Source organism: Lycorma delicatula, chromosome 8, assembly GCF_047948215.1.
Source record: "Lycorma delicatula isolate Av1 chromosome 8, ASM4794821v1, whole genome shotgun sequence".
Taxonomy (NCBI): domain Eukaryota; kingdom Metazoa; phylum Arthropoda; class Insecta; order Hemiptera; family Fulgoridae; genus Lycorma; species Lycorma delicatula.
The window spans coordinates 66,200-83,232 of record NC_134462.1 but is presented as its reverse complement, the minus strand read 5'-3'; the positions used below and the strand labels follow the sequence as shown (position 1 = coordinate 83,232).

Below are 17,033 nucleotides of genomic sequence, written 5' to 3'. Positions count from 1 at the left end.
AAAATCCTGCTCGCCGCAACAAGGTGTCTATGTTAATTGTCGGGTTTCGTTGTTCAGTTCACCATCTATCAGCAACTTATGGTTTCTTGAAACAGCATTACGGCTTCTTTAATAAGTTTTTAGTCTTTGATTTTATTATCATTCTCTAAATAGCCAAACGTAGCCAGGTAATCTACCATAGAACTGTTATGGTCTTTACCTCTATACTAATGAACTGCTGCTGTTAGCTCTGAATTAAACATATGTAGAATGGTATTAATTGATTAGTATCAATTCATGTGCATACAGATGTAGATCAACCAGTAAATATATACACAATAGCATCGGCTGGAACTCCAGCTGTTGAAAGGTATCATTCTCTTGTGAACAACATTTTCTTGTGGTATGTTTTATTTTTACTGAATTTGCCTCAAACATTATGAGGCATTTACTCACTAGTAGCTTACTTAAATGCAGAACAAGGCGCAGGGTTCCTGCTTCTGCGAACTCAGTTAGCTAGTTCAGATGGCAACGAAGTAGGACAATCAAGATGTCCAAAAGAATCCTACAGTGAAGGCTAAGACGAGTCAAAATTCACTGATGTAAATGTCTACAAAAATGTTTACATCGGTGGCATCCCAATGAGGCCTGCCTAATTACTTTGAGATGTAATCAGTTACAGGGTCAAAAGACAACCTCCGTTAAGCCCATCAGGGCTGCGAACGGGGGCGTGGGTGTGGAGAGGGGCAACCAGAATCACCACAAGTCTTCCCCGATGGGGGTTGGGATGATGAAAGGTATCGTATATTCATTGCAATTTACCACTCGCTATAAAATGCTTCATTTCGATCTTTCACTTTTATTGTGGTGCCAATAATTATTAGTATGGCGTCATAGCTGATGACATACAGGTGACATCATGGGTTACATAGGTTAGTTGTGACACCCATGATCTTCAGTAAATGAAAGTTTGATAAAACATTAAAAAATTGAACATCACAAAATTTACCTTTGTTTTTTTCCCTCTTCCAATCTTTACCTTTTCCCCTCATCCCTTATTCCTTTTTCCATCTTGCCTTTACGCAAAAATATTTCTTTTATGTAAATAATAGATATTCTGAATAGGAGCCAAATTGGACCATAAATACAATTTTTTTGAAATATCTTGACCCCTGTGCCACCTAGCGGGTCCAAACTAATTTAGAAACCTTCAAAGGCATGCACACAACTACTCATGAAAGTTTTGTTGCAATCAGATGAATGTATAGGAACACATATGGGTCAAACAAACAAACATTTATATATATTATATATATATATATATATATATATATATATATATATATATATACACATACACACACACACACACACACACACACACACACACATATATATATATATATATATATATATACACACACACACACACATATAGTATATATATATATATATATATATATAAGATCACACTTATTATTATCTTTAAAGTATGTAATTTTATTATAAGACAAATTTGATTAAAATCAAACTTAAAATAAAACAAAATCTACCTGAAACTTTGTAAATTCATCAGCTCTCAATTCTTCTCTCGCTAAAATTAAACGAACAACATGCTGTGGTAATAAAGTAAATGAATCAAGGTTTAAAACCTCATTACCATGTTCGTCAACAAACTCAAGAACCTGAAAGTTGTGAATAAAATACAAGTAAGTAAATAAATAATTAAAACAAAAGATAAACTGATAATTATAAACAATTAAGAACTTGCCTCACCTATTTAGTCCAAAAATAATATATAGCGCTTAATTCTTAATTACAAAATTTTTGGTTTCGATTCTGTGTAATTTACGAAGGGTGTAACTTGAATGAAAGGTGTTTCCAATGAATAATTTCAATTTTAACAAACAACTTAGATCCTAAATAAGATATATGAAAAATTTTATTTAAATCAGAGGTGAGTTCCTTATTTTTACATAATTACAGAAAATTTGTATGGCAAAAATTAGAAAATCATTTTTAATTTTATACTACACCAGTAATTACAAGATTATAATAAACTTTATAATTACCGACAAAAACCATCATAAATAAACCAAAATTAATAGGAAGCTAAATGTAAACTTACGAATTTACATAAGTATTTTCAAATCCAATGAATCATCAATTATTTTAGGTAATGTATTACCTTTGTCATAGGTAAAACTGATAGTTAATATGATCAGTTGAATTAAAATTTGATTTCAACTAAGCTAGCTATCAATTCAAGTGTGGCAATTTAAATAATTCATCATTTTTAATATTCAACTATTTATTTATGAATGTTCATTTATGTTTATATTTCTAGACCTGTTGGATTGGTCTAGGACAGATTCCCAAACTGTGAAGGGAGGGAGTGAGAGAGATAGGTGGGGAAGAGTAATTCATACAGCATATAATACAGTAGCATACAGTTTTCTTGTCAAATTCAATAATTTTTTTGAGTTCTTTTCACAATTATGCATTATGTTTTTTTTTTTTTTAAATATAATTGCGAAATAAAAATACATAAGAATAAAAATTTCATAACCATCTAAATAAATCTATGAAAAATAAAATCAGCAAAGACATATATGGTAAGGTATGACTAAATAATTAAATACAAATAACTAAAAAATGATTTCCTACTTGTTACCAGAAAAACAGTATATTTATAACACCAACAGTTCAAAACTGTTATGATAAAATTAAAAAATATAATTAACTACCCAATAATGTACGAGGCTGAAGAGTAACACAGCCAGTATGTATGTATTCAATCAACTGTCTAAATACGTCTGGTTCAAATTCTTCAATAATTAATGTAAAATGCTGATTTGAAGCAGGCTAAATAACAAATAATAAAAACAATATGTAAATAAATAACATTATTAATAAATAATACTAAGATAATTTTAATATTAAAGGTGAGACTACATCAGATGCTGACTTGATTAGAGTAAATGCACTTGAGTGCGGCTTCCAGGCCAAATATGAGTTTACTTTGTTGTAAAACCTTGCTAAAGAAGTATATCCATTCTACTCACACTCTGAGATTTGTACTAACAAACTCCAGATTATGAATTTGAATTTTTGGTGCACAGTGAAAAGAAAACAAAAATGGATGAATAAATATGTAAAGAAAAAAGATAAAAATATGGAAATTTCCACTCATTAATTTGTAAATTTTATTTTCAGTTTTGTTTATTATAGTATTCTCCCATATTAAATCTGTCAATTTTCTTTTTTCTATTTTATTAGTAAACTGAAATGGTTATTAAACTGTACTCTGTAACAAACAAAATGTGTACACCAAATATTAAGGAGAGAAACACAAATCAGTGTTCTCAAAACTATTTCGAAGAGGTAGGGGAACTTGATTTAAGTATCAACCCAAGAGCACTACACAATTTTATCTGTGAAGTCAAGTCTAATCAGGAAATAATTTAATTGTCCTCATTAGAAAATGAACGATTGGATTTTCTAACATAATCGCAGTCTAGTCAGGTAAAGTCAAGTAAGAGTCAGTGTAGCTTCACTTAAATAATAACAAATATAATAAAATATATCATATACTAATGAATTGCTTATTACAGATAAACCCAAGAAATCAAATTTTATTTATTGAACAGCATTACAAAACATAGAAACACTTTAAAACAATTAAATATTAAATAACTTACTCTCAAAATACTAATTTTTTTTTAGAGCTAATTATAAGCACATTATTCAAGAGAGTTACTAGTAGTAACACAACTGTTAATGTCACCTATTTTAAAATATTAAAAACCCGTTCAAATATGTACTTGAATAATATAATTAATCTATATTGTGTTTTAATATGATATTTTTTGAATAATTTTGTGCAATAGTGAAATTTTGCGCAGAATTGTGGATAAATTTGGTGTCATTTTTTTGCACAATTTCTACACAAATTTTGTGCAATTGTGAATCTTATATTGTTCAAAAATACTGAGATATCGTACACACAAAATTTATATGTTGTGTTTAAATGTCTTTATATGAGTCTGTTCTGTTTCTGAGACGATTTGCAATAATCCTGAAGTCTAATCTGTATAATAATAGGTTGCTGTATTTATTATAGTATATTTTTTTATTGTTTTCTATAATCTGTTTGTCAATTTGAAAGAAGCACCATATTCCTTTATTATTAAACATTTTCAGGGATTGTTTAAAGATCAGCAAAAGGCTCTTTTCCGAGAATGTTAGCCATTTTACGTAATTGTTGGTTAATATATGTTAGTTGTTTTTTGTTTTGAAGCAGATGAGGTTCAGTCAGATAGTTCTCAGCCTTAAACAGAGATGGCAGAAATATGTCAACGATTTTTATAAAGTATGATCTTTTAGATAGTGTGTTGCAAAATTCCAGATGAATGAGTTCAGTTGCTTGTTTCTGATAATAAAGTAAAGCAAACAGGATTCGATATTTTCTGAAAATTGGATAAAATTGGGTTCAAGCTATTATAAAGTATTTTGCTTTAAAAGGTTTACAAACCCATATGGATATAGAAAAAAGAGTTAGATTCCATTTTATAGGAATTTTCCCCCTTTGTTTTCAATAGTAAAAAATTTATCTGCTTAATTTAAACATGGTCACACATAAATTCAAGATGATAAACACCTAAAAACTAACAAAACCATCATAAAAATCTACAGTTTTGTACTAAATTATCACCAACTGAAGGTAAGCGAGCTTACTGATATGACAAACATCTCGACAGACTGTCCCACTACATTTTACATAATCTTTTAGGTATGAAAAAGCTTTCTACTTGATGAATGCTGCATTTGTTAACAATCAACCAAAAATGCATTCAATTGAACACTTCTAAAGGGTGTTTGGAATTATTTAAATGTGATTTCACTGAGTTTCTTCAACATTTTATAACAGTAGATGAAATATGGACTCACTATTATATATCAGACATGAAATAGCAGTCCAAACAGTGGGTGGGAGCAAGTGAAAGTGCATTAAAGAAAGCGAAAATGGTTGCATCTACAGAAAAAGCCGTAGCTGCGGTTCTTTGGATTCACATGGTGTGGTACTCATAGAATATCTGGAAAAAGGCAGGACCATCACTGCGAATATTAAGTTTCATTACTGATATTATTGAAATGTGCTATTAAATTGTCTACATTTGGCCAAAAGGACTCTTTCACCACAGTAACACGCCTGGGGATTGCACATACATCTCAGGTTGCATCCTGGCTGAAAAACTCCATGACTGCCAGTGATTCCCAGACTTTTCTAAGTCAAAGCACCCTTTCCAAGTCGCAGATTTTCAATTAAAATTTTTCCATGGCGCCCTACCCTAAGTAAAAGTATGACTACCTGTAATTAAGTGATAAAAATAAATAAAAATCGTGTATCTTCATTTTTTTTTACTTCAACATTAAATTAATAATTATAAATGTCTTGTTTTAATTAATTATGAAGCTTTTACAATATTTTAAAGCACCCCTGTGAAGAGATCGTGGCTCCCCGGGGTGCCATGGCGCACAGTTTGGGAAACACTGACCTATGCTTTAACTTGCTTCCACATGACTGTATTCACCAAATTTGGCTCTCAGCAATTGCTTTTTCTTTCTAAACCTGAAGAGGTAGCTCATTAGATGAAGATTCACTTCAAATGATGTGGTCAAATCTGAGACAAGCATTTATTTTGAATTTGACAAGTCACATTATACTGAAGGTATTAAAAAAATGGAAAGTTACTGGTCTAAATCTATCTAACTGCAAGATGATTATGTTGAAAATAAAAATTTCTGAAAAATCTTTTATTTCCTCTGTCAGATATAGAACTTTGAAACAGCCCTCATACAGGTAGTATGCTTCAAGAGAAAACAAAAAACATACCTTAACCAACAATTTTTTTTTTTGAGTTCTAATTAACTTTGAAAGATCCGATGGGAAAAATTGTTCCAGTGTTTTGAAAATAAATCAATAAATATTTAATAATTCTATTAGTTGTTTTTCCAATGATACTTTTAATAACTAATCATAGTTTTATAATACGTATAAATTTAAATGACTTGCCATTAATTGAATAATTTCAAAACATTTTTTGATTGCATTATACAAATTCTGCATTGTTTTTGCTAAAACAAATGTTATGATTTAAAAGTAAGATTTTTATATTTAACATAGTATTTTTATACTGAACAGTGTTTTTTCTAAACTGCATATTTAACCATAACTACATATAAATTCTCTTCCTTCTGTTAAAATACGGTAATATATTTTTTTTCAAAAAATATTCAGTGAAAAAAGAATTAAAATAATAATACATAAATAAGTTATTCAAAAACTAAACTCCTTTCTGGTTATTGAAAATAAACCAGTTATCACAGCAACATGATGCATGTACAACAGCTACTAACATTTATAATTCTGTTACACACTCATCTGTCATCCATAATTAAACAAGTAACGTAAAGCTGTCATTGTTTCACACACCAACTATAGAAGTGAATAGCATAATTAGTTTTCTACATATGAAAAAAGACAGAACTGCAAGATCATATTTATGAAAGTTTAGTTATGAATAATTAGTGCAAGAAATTTATAGAAAGAATAAGACAAAAGAAAATCTAAGCAAACAATATGGAACCAAGAAGTGGATGGAATACAACCGTTTTTAAACTGAAAAAGATTTCTCAACTGAATCAATGGAACATGCACCACAATAAAATTATAATTTCATTACAAATCTTTAAAGATATAAAATATTTTATAATAGATAAGTTATTAATAATTACAGATAGGCATTCACGTAAATTTATTAGAAATTTAAAATATGATATTAAATTAAGAAGGAAATGAAGAAAAAATTGTCTAATGAACATAAATTAAAAAAATATTTAATACACTTATGTCAATTTTCCCTTTTTCCTAAAAAAAAAAAAAACACCCAAAAAGAAAAATCAAATTATCTGCTATTCAAAATCTTAAAACCTGATATTTTACAGCAAAAAAAAATTATCAAAATATTAAGAAATAAAAAAAGGATAAATTAAGCAATGAAATAAGAGAAAAGAATATTTACTTGATAAAAAATGTAATATCTTTCTTATCTGACTAATGAAAATATAAATTTCTTATTTTTTGACAAGACAATAAATAAAAAATATTTATCATAATGCATTAATTAATTCTTATGCATTCAAAGTTTGATTCTTTGTAGTTTCTTTATTTATACTTTCTCAGTGAATACAGCTAGAATAGCTAAATTAAAGAGAAAAGTATTACGATCATGTCAAAAATGGGGTAATGAGTTTTATTCGAAATATTTCCGTTTTACGATCCAACTATTTGTAAATAAAAAACGTACTTAAATAAAAAATAAAGAATGTTCCCTATCACCATTACTTTTTAATCTTTACATAGAACTAGCAGTTAATGATGTTAAAGAACAATTTAGATTTGGAGTAATAGTACAAGCTGAAAAGATAAAGATAAAGTATGATTTTCTGATGATACAGTAATTCTAGCTGAGAGTAAAAAGGATTTAGAAAGAACAATGAATGGCATGGATGAAGTCCTATGCAAGAACTACCACATGAAAATAAACAAGAACAAAATGAAAGTAATGAAATTTAGAAATAACGAAGATGGACCACTGAATGTGAAAATAGCAAGAGAAAAGATTATGGAAGTAGACGAATTTTGTTATTTGGGAAGTAGAATTACTAAAGATGGACGAAGCAGGAGCGATATAAAATGCCGAATAGCACAGGCGAAACGAGCCTTCAGTCAGAAATATAATTTGTTTACATCAAAAATTAATTTAAACGTGAGGAAAACAGTTTTGAAAGTATATGTTTAGAGTGTCGCTTTATATGGAAGTGAAACTTGGACAATCAGAGTACCTGAGAAGAAAAGATTAGAAGCTTTTGAAATGTGGTGCTATAGGAGAATGTTAAAAATCAGATGGGTGGATAAAGTGACAAAAAAAGAGGTGTTGTCGCAAATAGATGAAGAAATAAGCGTTTGGAAAAATATAGTTAAAAGTAGAGATAGACTTATAGGCCACATATTAAGGCATCCTGGAATAGTCGCTTTAATATTGGAGGGACAGATAGGAAGGAAAAAATTATGCAGGCAGGCAACGTTTGGAATATGTAAAACAAATTGTTAGGGATGTAGGATGTAAGGGGTATACCGAAATGAAACGACTAACACTAGATAGGGAATCTTGGAGAGCTGCACCAAACCAGTCAAATGACTGAAGAAAAAAAAATTTAATGTGACTATAAATAAGAATATAAAAAAGAAAAAATTTAACTAACTGAAAAGTTTTTTATCAGGCAAAAATAAAGCATTTATGCTTTAAATTAAGAAAGCATTGTTACTAGACATTTTTTATTCATTTTAAAGCAAATTCATATGGCTTTAGTAAAAACTTAGTCATAAAAAAACCTAAGGGAACTTTTCACAAAAAAAAAACTGTTTTTTTATTAATTTTATTGTTTTATTTTTTAGCAATAAAAAGATAATTGAATTTATTTTTTTGGATATTGAATTATTCATTTTATTTCCATTCACTTGTAATATGTAAGTAGTCTAGATAATGTATAAGAATCTACAATACAAAAATTTATTTAATACATTAACTAGTTCTGGTACAAAACAATTATGCATCCTTGATTGAATATCTATAAGGTTAATATACAAATTTATTTTAAAATTAACTTTTTAATTACAAATCAAATCAAGTTTATTTAAACATAACTTTTCTAAACCCATGTCATAACGTTTAAATATGCATTTGTAGAAATTTTTAACAAATAATGATTCTAAGAAAAAACCCACTATAACATATGTAGATATAATCTACATGAATACACAAACAAACAAGTATATACTAATTAACAAACAGAATTCATATTTTATTCTTTTTTACCGCATTTTAAATATTTTGTTAAAAAACTATCTGACTAAAAATATTGATGATATTTTGAAAACAAAATATTTATTAAATTTTATTTGATTTTTTTGCAAAATGTTGAATATTTAAAATAATATTCGTCAATTTTATAGAAAAAAATCAATCTCAATCACCCTATCACCTCACTTCCTCCTGAAATTCTCGCACTTCATATATAAACATTAAAAATAATTATTATAAAATTTGTTCTAAATTATTATAAGCTTTATTGTTCAAAAAAAGGTTATGATAACATTCATTTCAACTCTTATTAAGTTTCAGTAAAAAAAAATTGACACAAAGATGCATTCACATTCTCTGGAGAGGGGGGGGTGATTGGATGTGACCCTGGTAAAACTGGTATTGTACAATTCAACACAGTTTTTGAACATTTAATAACACATAATTGTCTTCTTTTTACAAATAATAACATACTATAATCTTATTCTATTAATAGAAGAAAGAAAGAAATTTTTACAATTAAAAATAACAATAATACGGAAAGTAATGAGTGCAAATTGTGAATAAAATAAAAAAATAAAGCAATGTAAAAACGAAGAAACATTAAACAAATACAAATAGTATTAATGTAACATTATTTATTAATGTTTCCATTATAGAGGACTTCGAATATAATTTAGGAATACAAACAATAATAATTTTATAAATAAACTGAACATCCTCTCCCCACCAAAAAATAATTTAAAACTGATATATTAAAATATATTTCTTAACATTAATGTATTATTTTCAAAGCATACATTTTTTTAAGGAATATTCAAGTTATTACAAAAAATATACGACTATAATTTTCAAAAGAAATTGATTATTTAAAAATAATTTCATAAAATCTTCAAACAAACACAAAAAAATCCTTAGAATTTAGCAATATTAACGTAAAAATCTATGAGTAAGGTTGGATAAACATAATCGTAACTACTCATAGTAATACATTTTATATATCATTATAAAAAAAAATAATACATTGCCTAAGTAGTATTATAACATCCTGACCCCTCTAGGGAAAGACATCCGCCTTGTGGCGATCCTGGTTGCTATACCATCCCCTAGCCCTGATGGGCTTTACCAGAGGTCATCTTTTAGACCCTCTAAATTTGATATCACAACACAGTCATCAATTTTGCTTCTGTCAAGATGCCACCGATGCAAATACCTCAGCAGATGAAATTTCAATCAGTGTATTTACAGAACTTACTATCGCCTGCGTATGGCCTCTTCCAATCATGACCACCTACCGTATCTTACAACCCTCAACTATCAAATTAACCGATTCTTGAAAGCACAATCCCTGTGCTTTTCTCTAACATCGAAGGTTTCACACAAAAACTCTTCCTATATATAACTTCAATTAGACTATACACTCAGATCATTACTTGACCGAGTCATTAAACATCAGAAATTCTATCCTCATACCAAAAAAACAAGCGTTGATCGCAATAAAGACAATTTTGTCTTACTATTCAATTTACTTAAAGTAAAAAATTTAATTAGCCACAAATTTAATTAGCCTCTAATGAAAACATTCCTCTGCTCTGATCCACTTTTGGGAGCAAGGTCTCCCACACTGGAGCTCTACCGCAGAGTTCTTAACATATCCATTCTCATCCTAACAGTGAATATCTAAGTTATCCAGGGCTCGATGCCAAAATGCCTATCATGGCAAAGTAAGCACAAAGATGGGCCCCTAGCGACCCAGATTTACTATTCTATCTATACATTTGTAACAAATTCAGCCTCTCTCAGCCATCCTTTGCAGGGCTAAGAATCTAAGGAAGCCAGCAACTATGTTTCATTCCCTTTCGATTTTCCTATTAACTTGCAGATCAAACTTACAATTGACCCTCGCAAGCTTGAGTGGTGAAAAACGGTTGGCTATATGCATCTTTAGCAGTGGAATCTGCAAGTTCATTACCCAGGATTCTCACATGGCTAGGGATCTAGCAGAAACTTACTTGTGTGTTGTGACAGTTCAACTCAACAAATGCATCATGAATTTCTGATAGGATGTCTAGAATACAAACCTTCTAAAGCAGTGTTCCTCAACCTTTTTTTTTATGGCGGACCCATAAAATTATAGAAAAATAAATATACAGGAACCGGCAGACCCTCCACTCATATTTTTATTTTATTAGTAATTAAATTATCATATGCATAATATTAATTAATATCATTTCTATCTATAAACAACAAAACAATATATAAATGAAAATCAGAAAATAAATAACCAAAATTAAATGTAGGTTGTTTTATTTTATAATAGGAACTAAGAACAAATCATATTACAAACTAATCGTAAATAATGAAAGTTAGTGAGAAATTTGTTGTTGCTCATTTTGCACAATTTTTTCAATGTCGGATTGTAAATTACTTAAACCTAATACAAAGAAATGGATTTATTGATGAACGATTTCTTGTTTTATTTTTAATAAGTGTCATAGATGAGACTTCACACAAATATGTGGTAGCAAAAAGAAGAAGTATTTTCATGGTTTTGTTATATAAATTTGGATATTTATTTTTTATTGCAGTCCAAATTTAATTAAATTTGTCGTTAAAAATTTGTTTTTTAATGTTATCTGAACTCAGTTCCAAGAGATGTTCTTGTCTTTGTTAATTAAATTTTTATTATTGCAATTATTCTCAGTAAAAGTTATCCATAAATTCATCTCCTGCAAATATATGTTTATAGGGAAATATTTTTCAAATCCATCATACAATGACTTTAAATGTTGACTTATTACTACATTCAGATTATCGATATTCTTTTTGTATAGTAATAAAATATTAATAAGAATTAAATACATCAAGATTATTTTCTTCAATTTTTTTAAAGTGCATCAATTTTGTTAACAAAATTATATGCAATTGTTATACTTCCCTGCAAACCTAAATTTAATTTGTTTATGTAAGAAAATATGTCACTTAAATATGCCAGTTTTGCAATCCAATACATATTGGAAAAACATTTTGATAACAGAAGCTGTTTTCTACCAAAAATATCTCCATTTCTGTCTTTAATTCATGAAGTCCTGTAAGCACTTTTCCTCGCAAGAGCCATCTCCATGAAATAAGAGAGTCATCTCTTACTTCTCGGAGAAGTAAGAGATCCTGGTGTTCTGCTCCTAATTCTTGACAAAGAATGGTGAATAATCTAGAGTTAAGATAGCTTTTCTTCACACAATTAACAATTTTTGTCGATTCCAAGAGAATATCATTTAATTCAGGTGACATATTCTGGCTGCTAAATGCTGGCAATGTATTATGCAATGTGTTAATAATATGTCAGGAGGAGCAATTTCTTGATTCCTTTTTGTTACTCTGCAATGTTTCCCAGTCATATTTGCTGCTCCATCAGTACATAGACTGATATAATTTTCCCAGTTTAAGGAATAGTTATTAAACACGAATTTAATTAATCAAAAATTTCAGAACTTGTCATGTGGGAATCTAAATTTTTGTAAAATAATAATTCTTCTTTAATTTCTTCCGAAGAATAGTCTATGTACCTTACGTAACAGAGCAAAATAGCTTTTTTTAAGGATATAACATGATTCGTCGATCTGGATGTCAAACATTGGTGATTTTTTAATACTTTTTAACTGGTATTCAATATTTTCAGGTAGTTTCAATTCAATGACTAATTGTATCATTTGAAAAAGGAATTGGTTTGATCTGATCTGCAGCTGAAGGTCCAAATATTTCATTGCAAACATCAATTTACACCAGTTTAATTAAATTTTCTCCGGTTGTGAACAATTTTTTTGTTTTGGCTATACGTAGTGCAACTAAATATGAATATTTCAATTGTGATTTATTTTGAATAAAAGTTTCTTTACATTTTTTATTTTGGAGATTAAATTCTTGTTTTTATAGTTCAAAATATTCCAATGGTTTCTTTTCTCATTTGGGATGTCTTGATTTTAAATGTCACAACATTTTGGACAGTTTCATCGTAAAATTATTCTTAACTTCCTTTACATATTATGTATATTATCTTCTGTAGAATCTGCCCAAAGTATAAAACCATATTTTAAATACTCATTATTATAGCATCTTGTGAAAGCAGATTTATTTTTCTTATTTGGTGGACATTCACTTTCTGTTTCAGTCGATTTTATCCCAGAGTAGAACTTGTCTTTTTTTACTCATTTTAAGAAGAATAAAAATTTGTGTTTTTGCAATAATTAAAAGTAAACCACTTGACTATAACACTACTACTCAACTGTGTAAAGTAAATAATGTAATTGTAAATGTAGTGTTGCAGTTAGCTGCAGTTGTACGTTCACATAGCTGTCATAAAACAAAAGTATCACCAAAGCTGTACTATTTAGGGCGGCGTTGTTTTGATATCTTCCACTCCTACACTTCATACGTCGCAGGATAGTTTCTTGTTGCCAACTGTGCAAAGAATATAATGTATTTAATAAATTAAACATGCACCACTATTCACCAATGTATACGTACAGAGCATTATTAAATAATTACACAACAGTGTATAAATTCTATATTATCGTTATATGAAATTTTTCTCATACTTTTTAATTTTTTATTTTTTTTTTATGTGGACAATCTGTTCAGGAGTGGCATTATCTCACGGACCAGTGGTTGAGAAACACTGTTCTAAAGCTTGGAGTGCACTACACGAATTGCTACAAATAAGATGCGACGGTATTTTGGATTAAAGGTACTCAAAATCTTATTGGTGGCGTACAGATCAGCATTATATACACTTGTAATACCAAGTAGACCAAACATCTAGATTTTGTCATTTACTACAAAAGCACATCCAATGGTATCATTCTGTTTCGACCCATCTGTCTAGACTAATGTCTACTTAGGTAGGTAGCTACTTTGGTAGGTTAATCTTCTAGATAACATAAAAAAATAATCAATTAATTAATTAATGATGATGTTCATTTAAATAGCCTTTCTTTTCTTCTTCTTCTTTTTAGTTATATTTATTTATACAGCTGTCAATTTTCTCTGCTGAGTGGTAACAAGCATGTAGTTTCACAACAGTGTATATTAATCTGTTTTATACACCATTTATTCCACTGCTTAAATGATGTAATAAATGCACTCTAGCTACTTTGGTATTTTCACCTTCATACCTGAGACAGACATATAAGACATAGTGCACATCATAAATGGCCCTACACTCCGGACATAAGCCTGAATTAATCAGACCGTACCTGGGCAACTTATCTCGAAAAGCACAATATCCAGAAAAAACTGTGTAATATTAATCTACCTAACTACCTGCATACTTCTCACATCAGGAAAAATTCTATGCATGTAATGGCCATCAGGTGATTCAGTCCACCTAACCTGCCATAAATGGAAGAAACCCTGGTTGTCTAGTTCTTTTATGCACCGAGAAGTAAATTGGCTCACCTTCTTAATATCATAACGTAATTGGGGCTCAGGCGTAAGGATGTCAATGGGCTTAATTCCAGAAATAATAAGGATAACCTTTCTGTAGACAAAAATATTTCTAAAAAAAATTATAAAAACAATGTAAAGAGACTGCTACAAAAAAAAAATTAAAAAAAAATAAAGGACTGAGTACATTAACAAGAATATGGGAGAAATATGTATTACTTTTTACCCTGTTTTTTTTTAAAAGTGTAATTTTTTACACTTTAAAAAGTCCTCTTAAGGATAGAACAAAGAACTAAGAACCAATATGAATAAATATGATAAAACATATTTGTTACGGTGTAGTCAACTGGATAAATGCCACAAATTAGTTTTAAAAACCCATAAGCTTTTAAAGAATAATAAATATCCATTACCTTCTTACAAAGAAAAATGAACTGGTGGTGGTTTTGCATTGCTTTTGTCAATGAACTGAACATATTTCATATTAGATTGCCAAACTTGGCAAACTGCAGTTGATATTCAACCTTAAAAACATAACTTTCAATTTGTCCATCTCATAGATCACCAGTAAAATCAATATCTTTACTCTCAGAGAAAGCAACCCCGATTGGTGTCTACTGTATCTCAAACAGTCTGCAAACATCACAGCCATAAGAAACAGTGGGATAAATGGTGTAAAAAAAAAATTAATATACACAGTTGTGAAACTACAAGCTTGTTATCAATTGGCAGGGAAAATTGACAGCTGTATAAAGATATATATAACTAAAAGAAGAAGAAAAAGAAGAGCTGTTTAAAATCTACGTTATCAGTAAAATTAATTAACTGATTATTTTTTTATAATATTCTAAAAGATTAAATATAATGTGCGACTTAGTTAAATCAAAGATATCTGCATTTCTGTTTATCTTTGCTGAACACAAAGTCAAGATGATTTGTTAACTACGATTTAATAATGAAATGATAGCTAGTAGCTAATATTGAAAAGCCAACAGCATTAAAATATAACTGGTCAGAGCTGACTTTAACTATTGACCCTCCACATGGTAAGGCAAGCTCTATCACTACATCACATTGATACACATTAATAAAATGAAATATTTTATAAAGAAATAAATAATAATGAAATCCTCTAAAATGTAAATATTAATACTAAAACGTCAATATTTACATGTTGTAATTTAATGAATATAACATATCTGAAATATATAAAAAAAAACAAATATTTGTTTTCTCAGGTAGAACCTCTCATTGAGGTTTTTAACATTCTTTCATTATTAACCAGGAACAATTGTCAAATACAATCTACTCATTTATTTATTTTTAATCACAACATAAATACATGAATATATGGAATATTTATTTGTAGCGTATGAAAAGTTTCAAACATAACCAAAAATTTAAATGCAGAAAATCAATGATGAAGCTGAAGATGCTACCCCTCTATGATAAAAATCGAGTTACAAATTTCAGCAGGATATTTTCTAAACTACTTCAAACAATATTCAAAACACAGCAAGTAAAAGATTTGCATTTTTAAAATATTCTATGAGTAAATATTATATGAAAAATCTAATATATCACCAATGTTTACCTTTTAGATTGCTTATTACCTTAGCTATAAATCCCATAAAAACAGAACATATAAATATATATGTAAGACGTAAATCAATCTCGAAAATGAAACAACCACTTTCAGGGATAACAAAATCCCCACGCCAAGTTTGAGCAGAATAAACTGTTACATCTAATTTAAGTCCACTAAAATTTAGGTGCTTTTTTTACTCCAACAAATGACACTTCAATCTTCACCAAGATGACTAGCAGTATATTAAACATCATTTCTCTCAGAGAAAGTAATTCAGTATTTCTTGATACTTATATTCTTTTTAGACATATTGCAACCAAAAGTAAGGGGATGGACAAATCATATAAATAAAAATAAAAAATTATGTTTTAATGTTAATAAATCAATATTAAAATAAAAAAAAGAGTTAAAAAGAAAGGAGATGAAGTCAGATTTGAACCAATGTGCCTTCCCCTTGTAAGATCCAAATATTTCATTAACTAAAATTTTATTTGGCTATAACTCTGGAATCAATGAAAATAAATACAACTTATGATATATTTTTGAAAAGCTCTTAATGAGAGCTTATTACTACAGTTAAGAAAAATTTTAAATCCAAATTTTTTTTTATTTTGAGCTTTTTTGGACACTTTTGGTCCAGTCAATTGCAGTCAAAAGGGGAGGTCAGATTTCCATTGAAATCTGAAAACCAAAGAGGTAAAAAAGTACTTTCCTTACAACCGGATAGTTTAGCAACACAAGGAAAATATATCAAGGAGTAGCATCCTACAAATTACAAATAGTGAAATAAGATGATATGTTTAATTAAGTAATACTTTAAATTAATTAATACTTTAAGTATTAATACAATTAAGTAATACTTTAAATAAATCAGTTTTTTGAAAGTAACTAAGTTAAACCACACTGGATGCAGTTTCACTATATACTGCTGACACTTATTAAGAGGTTTTATCATGACAGTTGATGTCACACAAAAAATATATATATTTATTAATTTCCAATATGATTAATCGTTTGATTTATTTTTCAGAGATGTTACATTCATAACATTTGTAAAGAAAAAATGTTACAACAAATAACAGTTATATGTTACCACG

General features: G+C 28.7%; 1 protein-coding gene across 3 annotated transcripts in view; it reads right to left on the bottom strand.

The window, feature by feature from the left end:
- Positions 1–1,532: 1,532 nt before the first annotated feature.
- LOC142329435 (serine-enriched protein-like) overlaps positions 1,533–17,033 on the bottom strand; it is a 52,171-nt gene continuing 36,670 nt past the window's right edge. For all 3 annotated transcript variants that reach the window (XM_075374068.1, XM_075374069.1, XM_075374070.1), the window contains 2 exons: positions 2,727–2,844; positions 1,533–1,664 (listed from right to left, as the gene is read on the bottom strand). In XM_075374068.1, the coding sequence (XP_075230183.1) occupies positions 1,657–1,664; positions 2,727–2,844 (126 nt within the window). In that variant the 3' untranslated portion in view covers positions 1,533–1,656. The remainder of the gene's footprint in view (positions 1,665–2,726; positions 2,845–17,033) is intronic.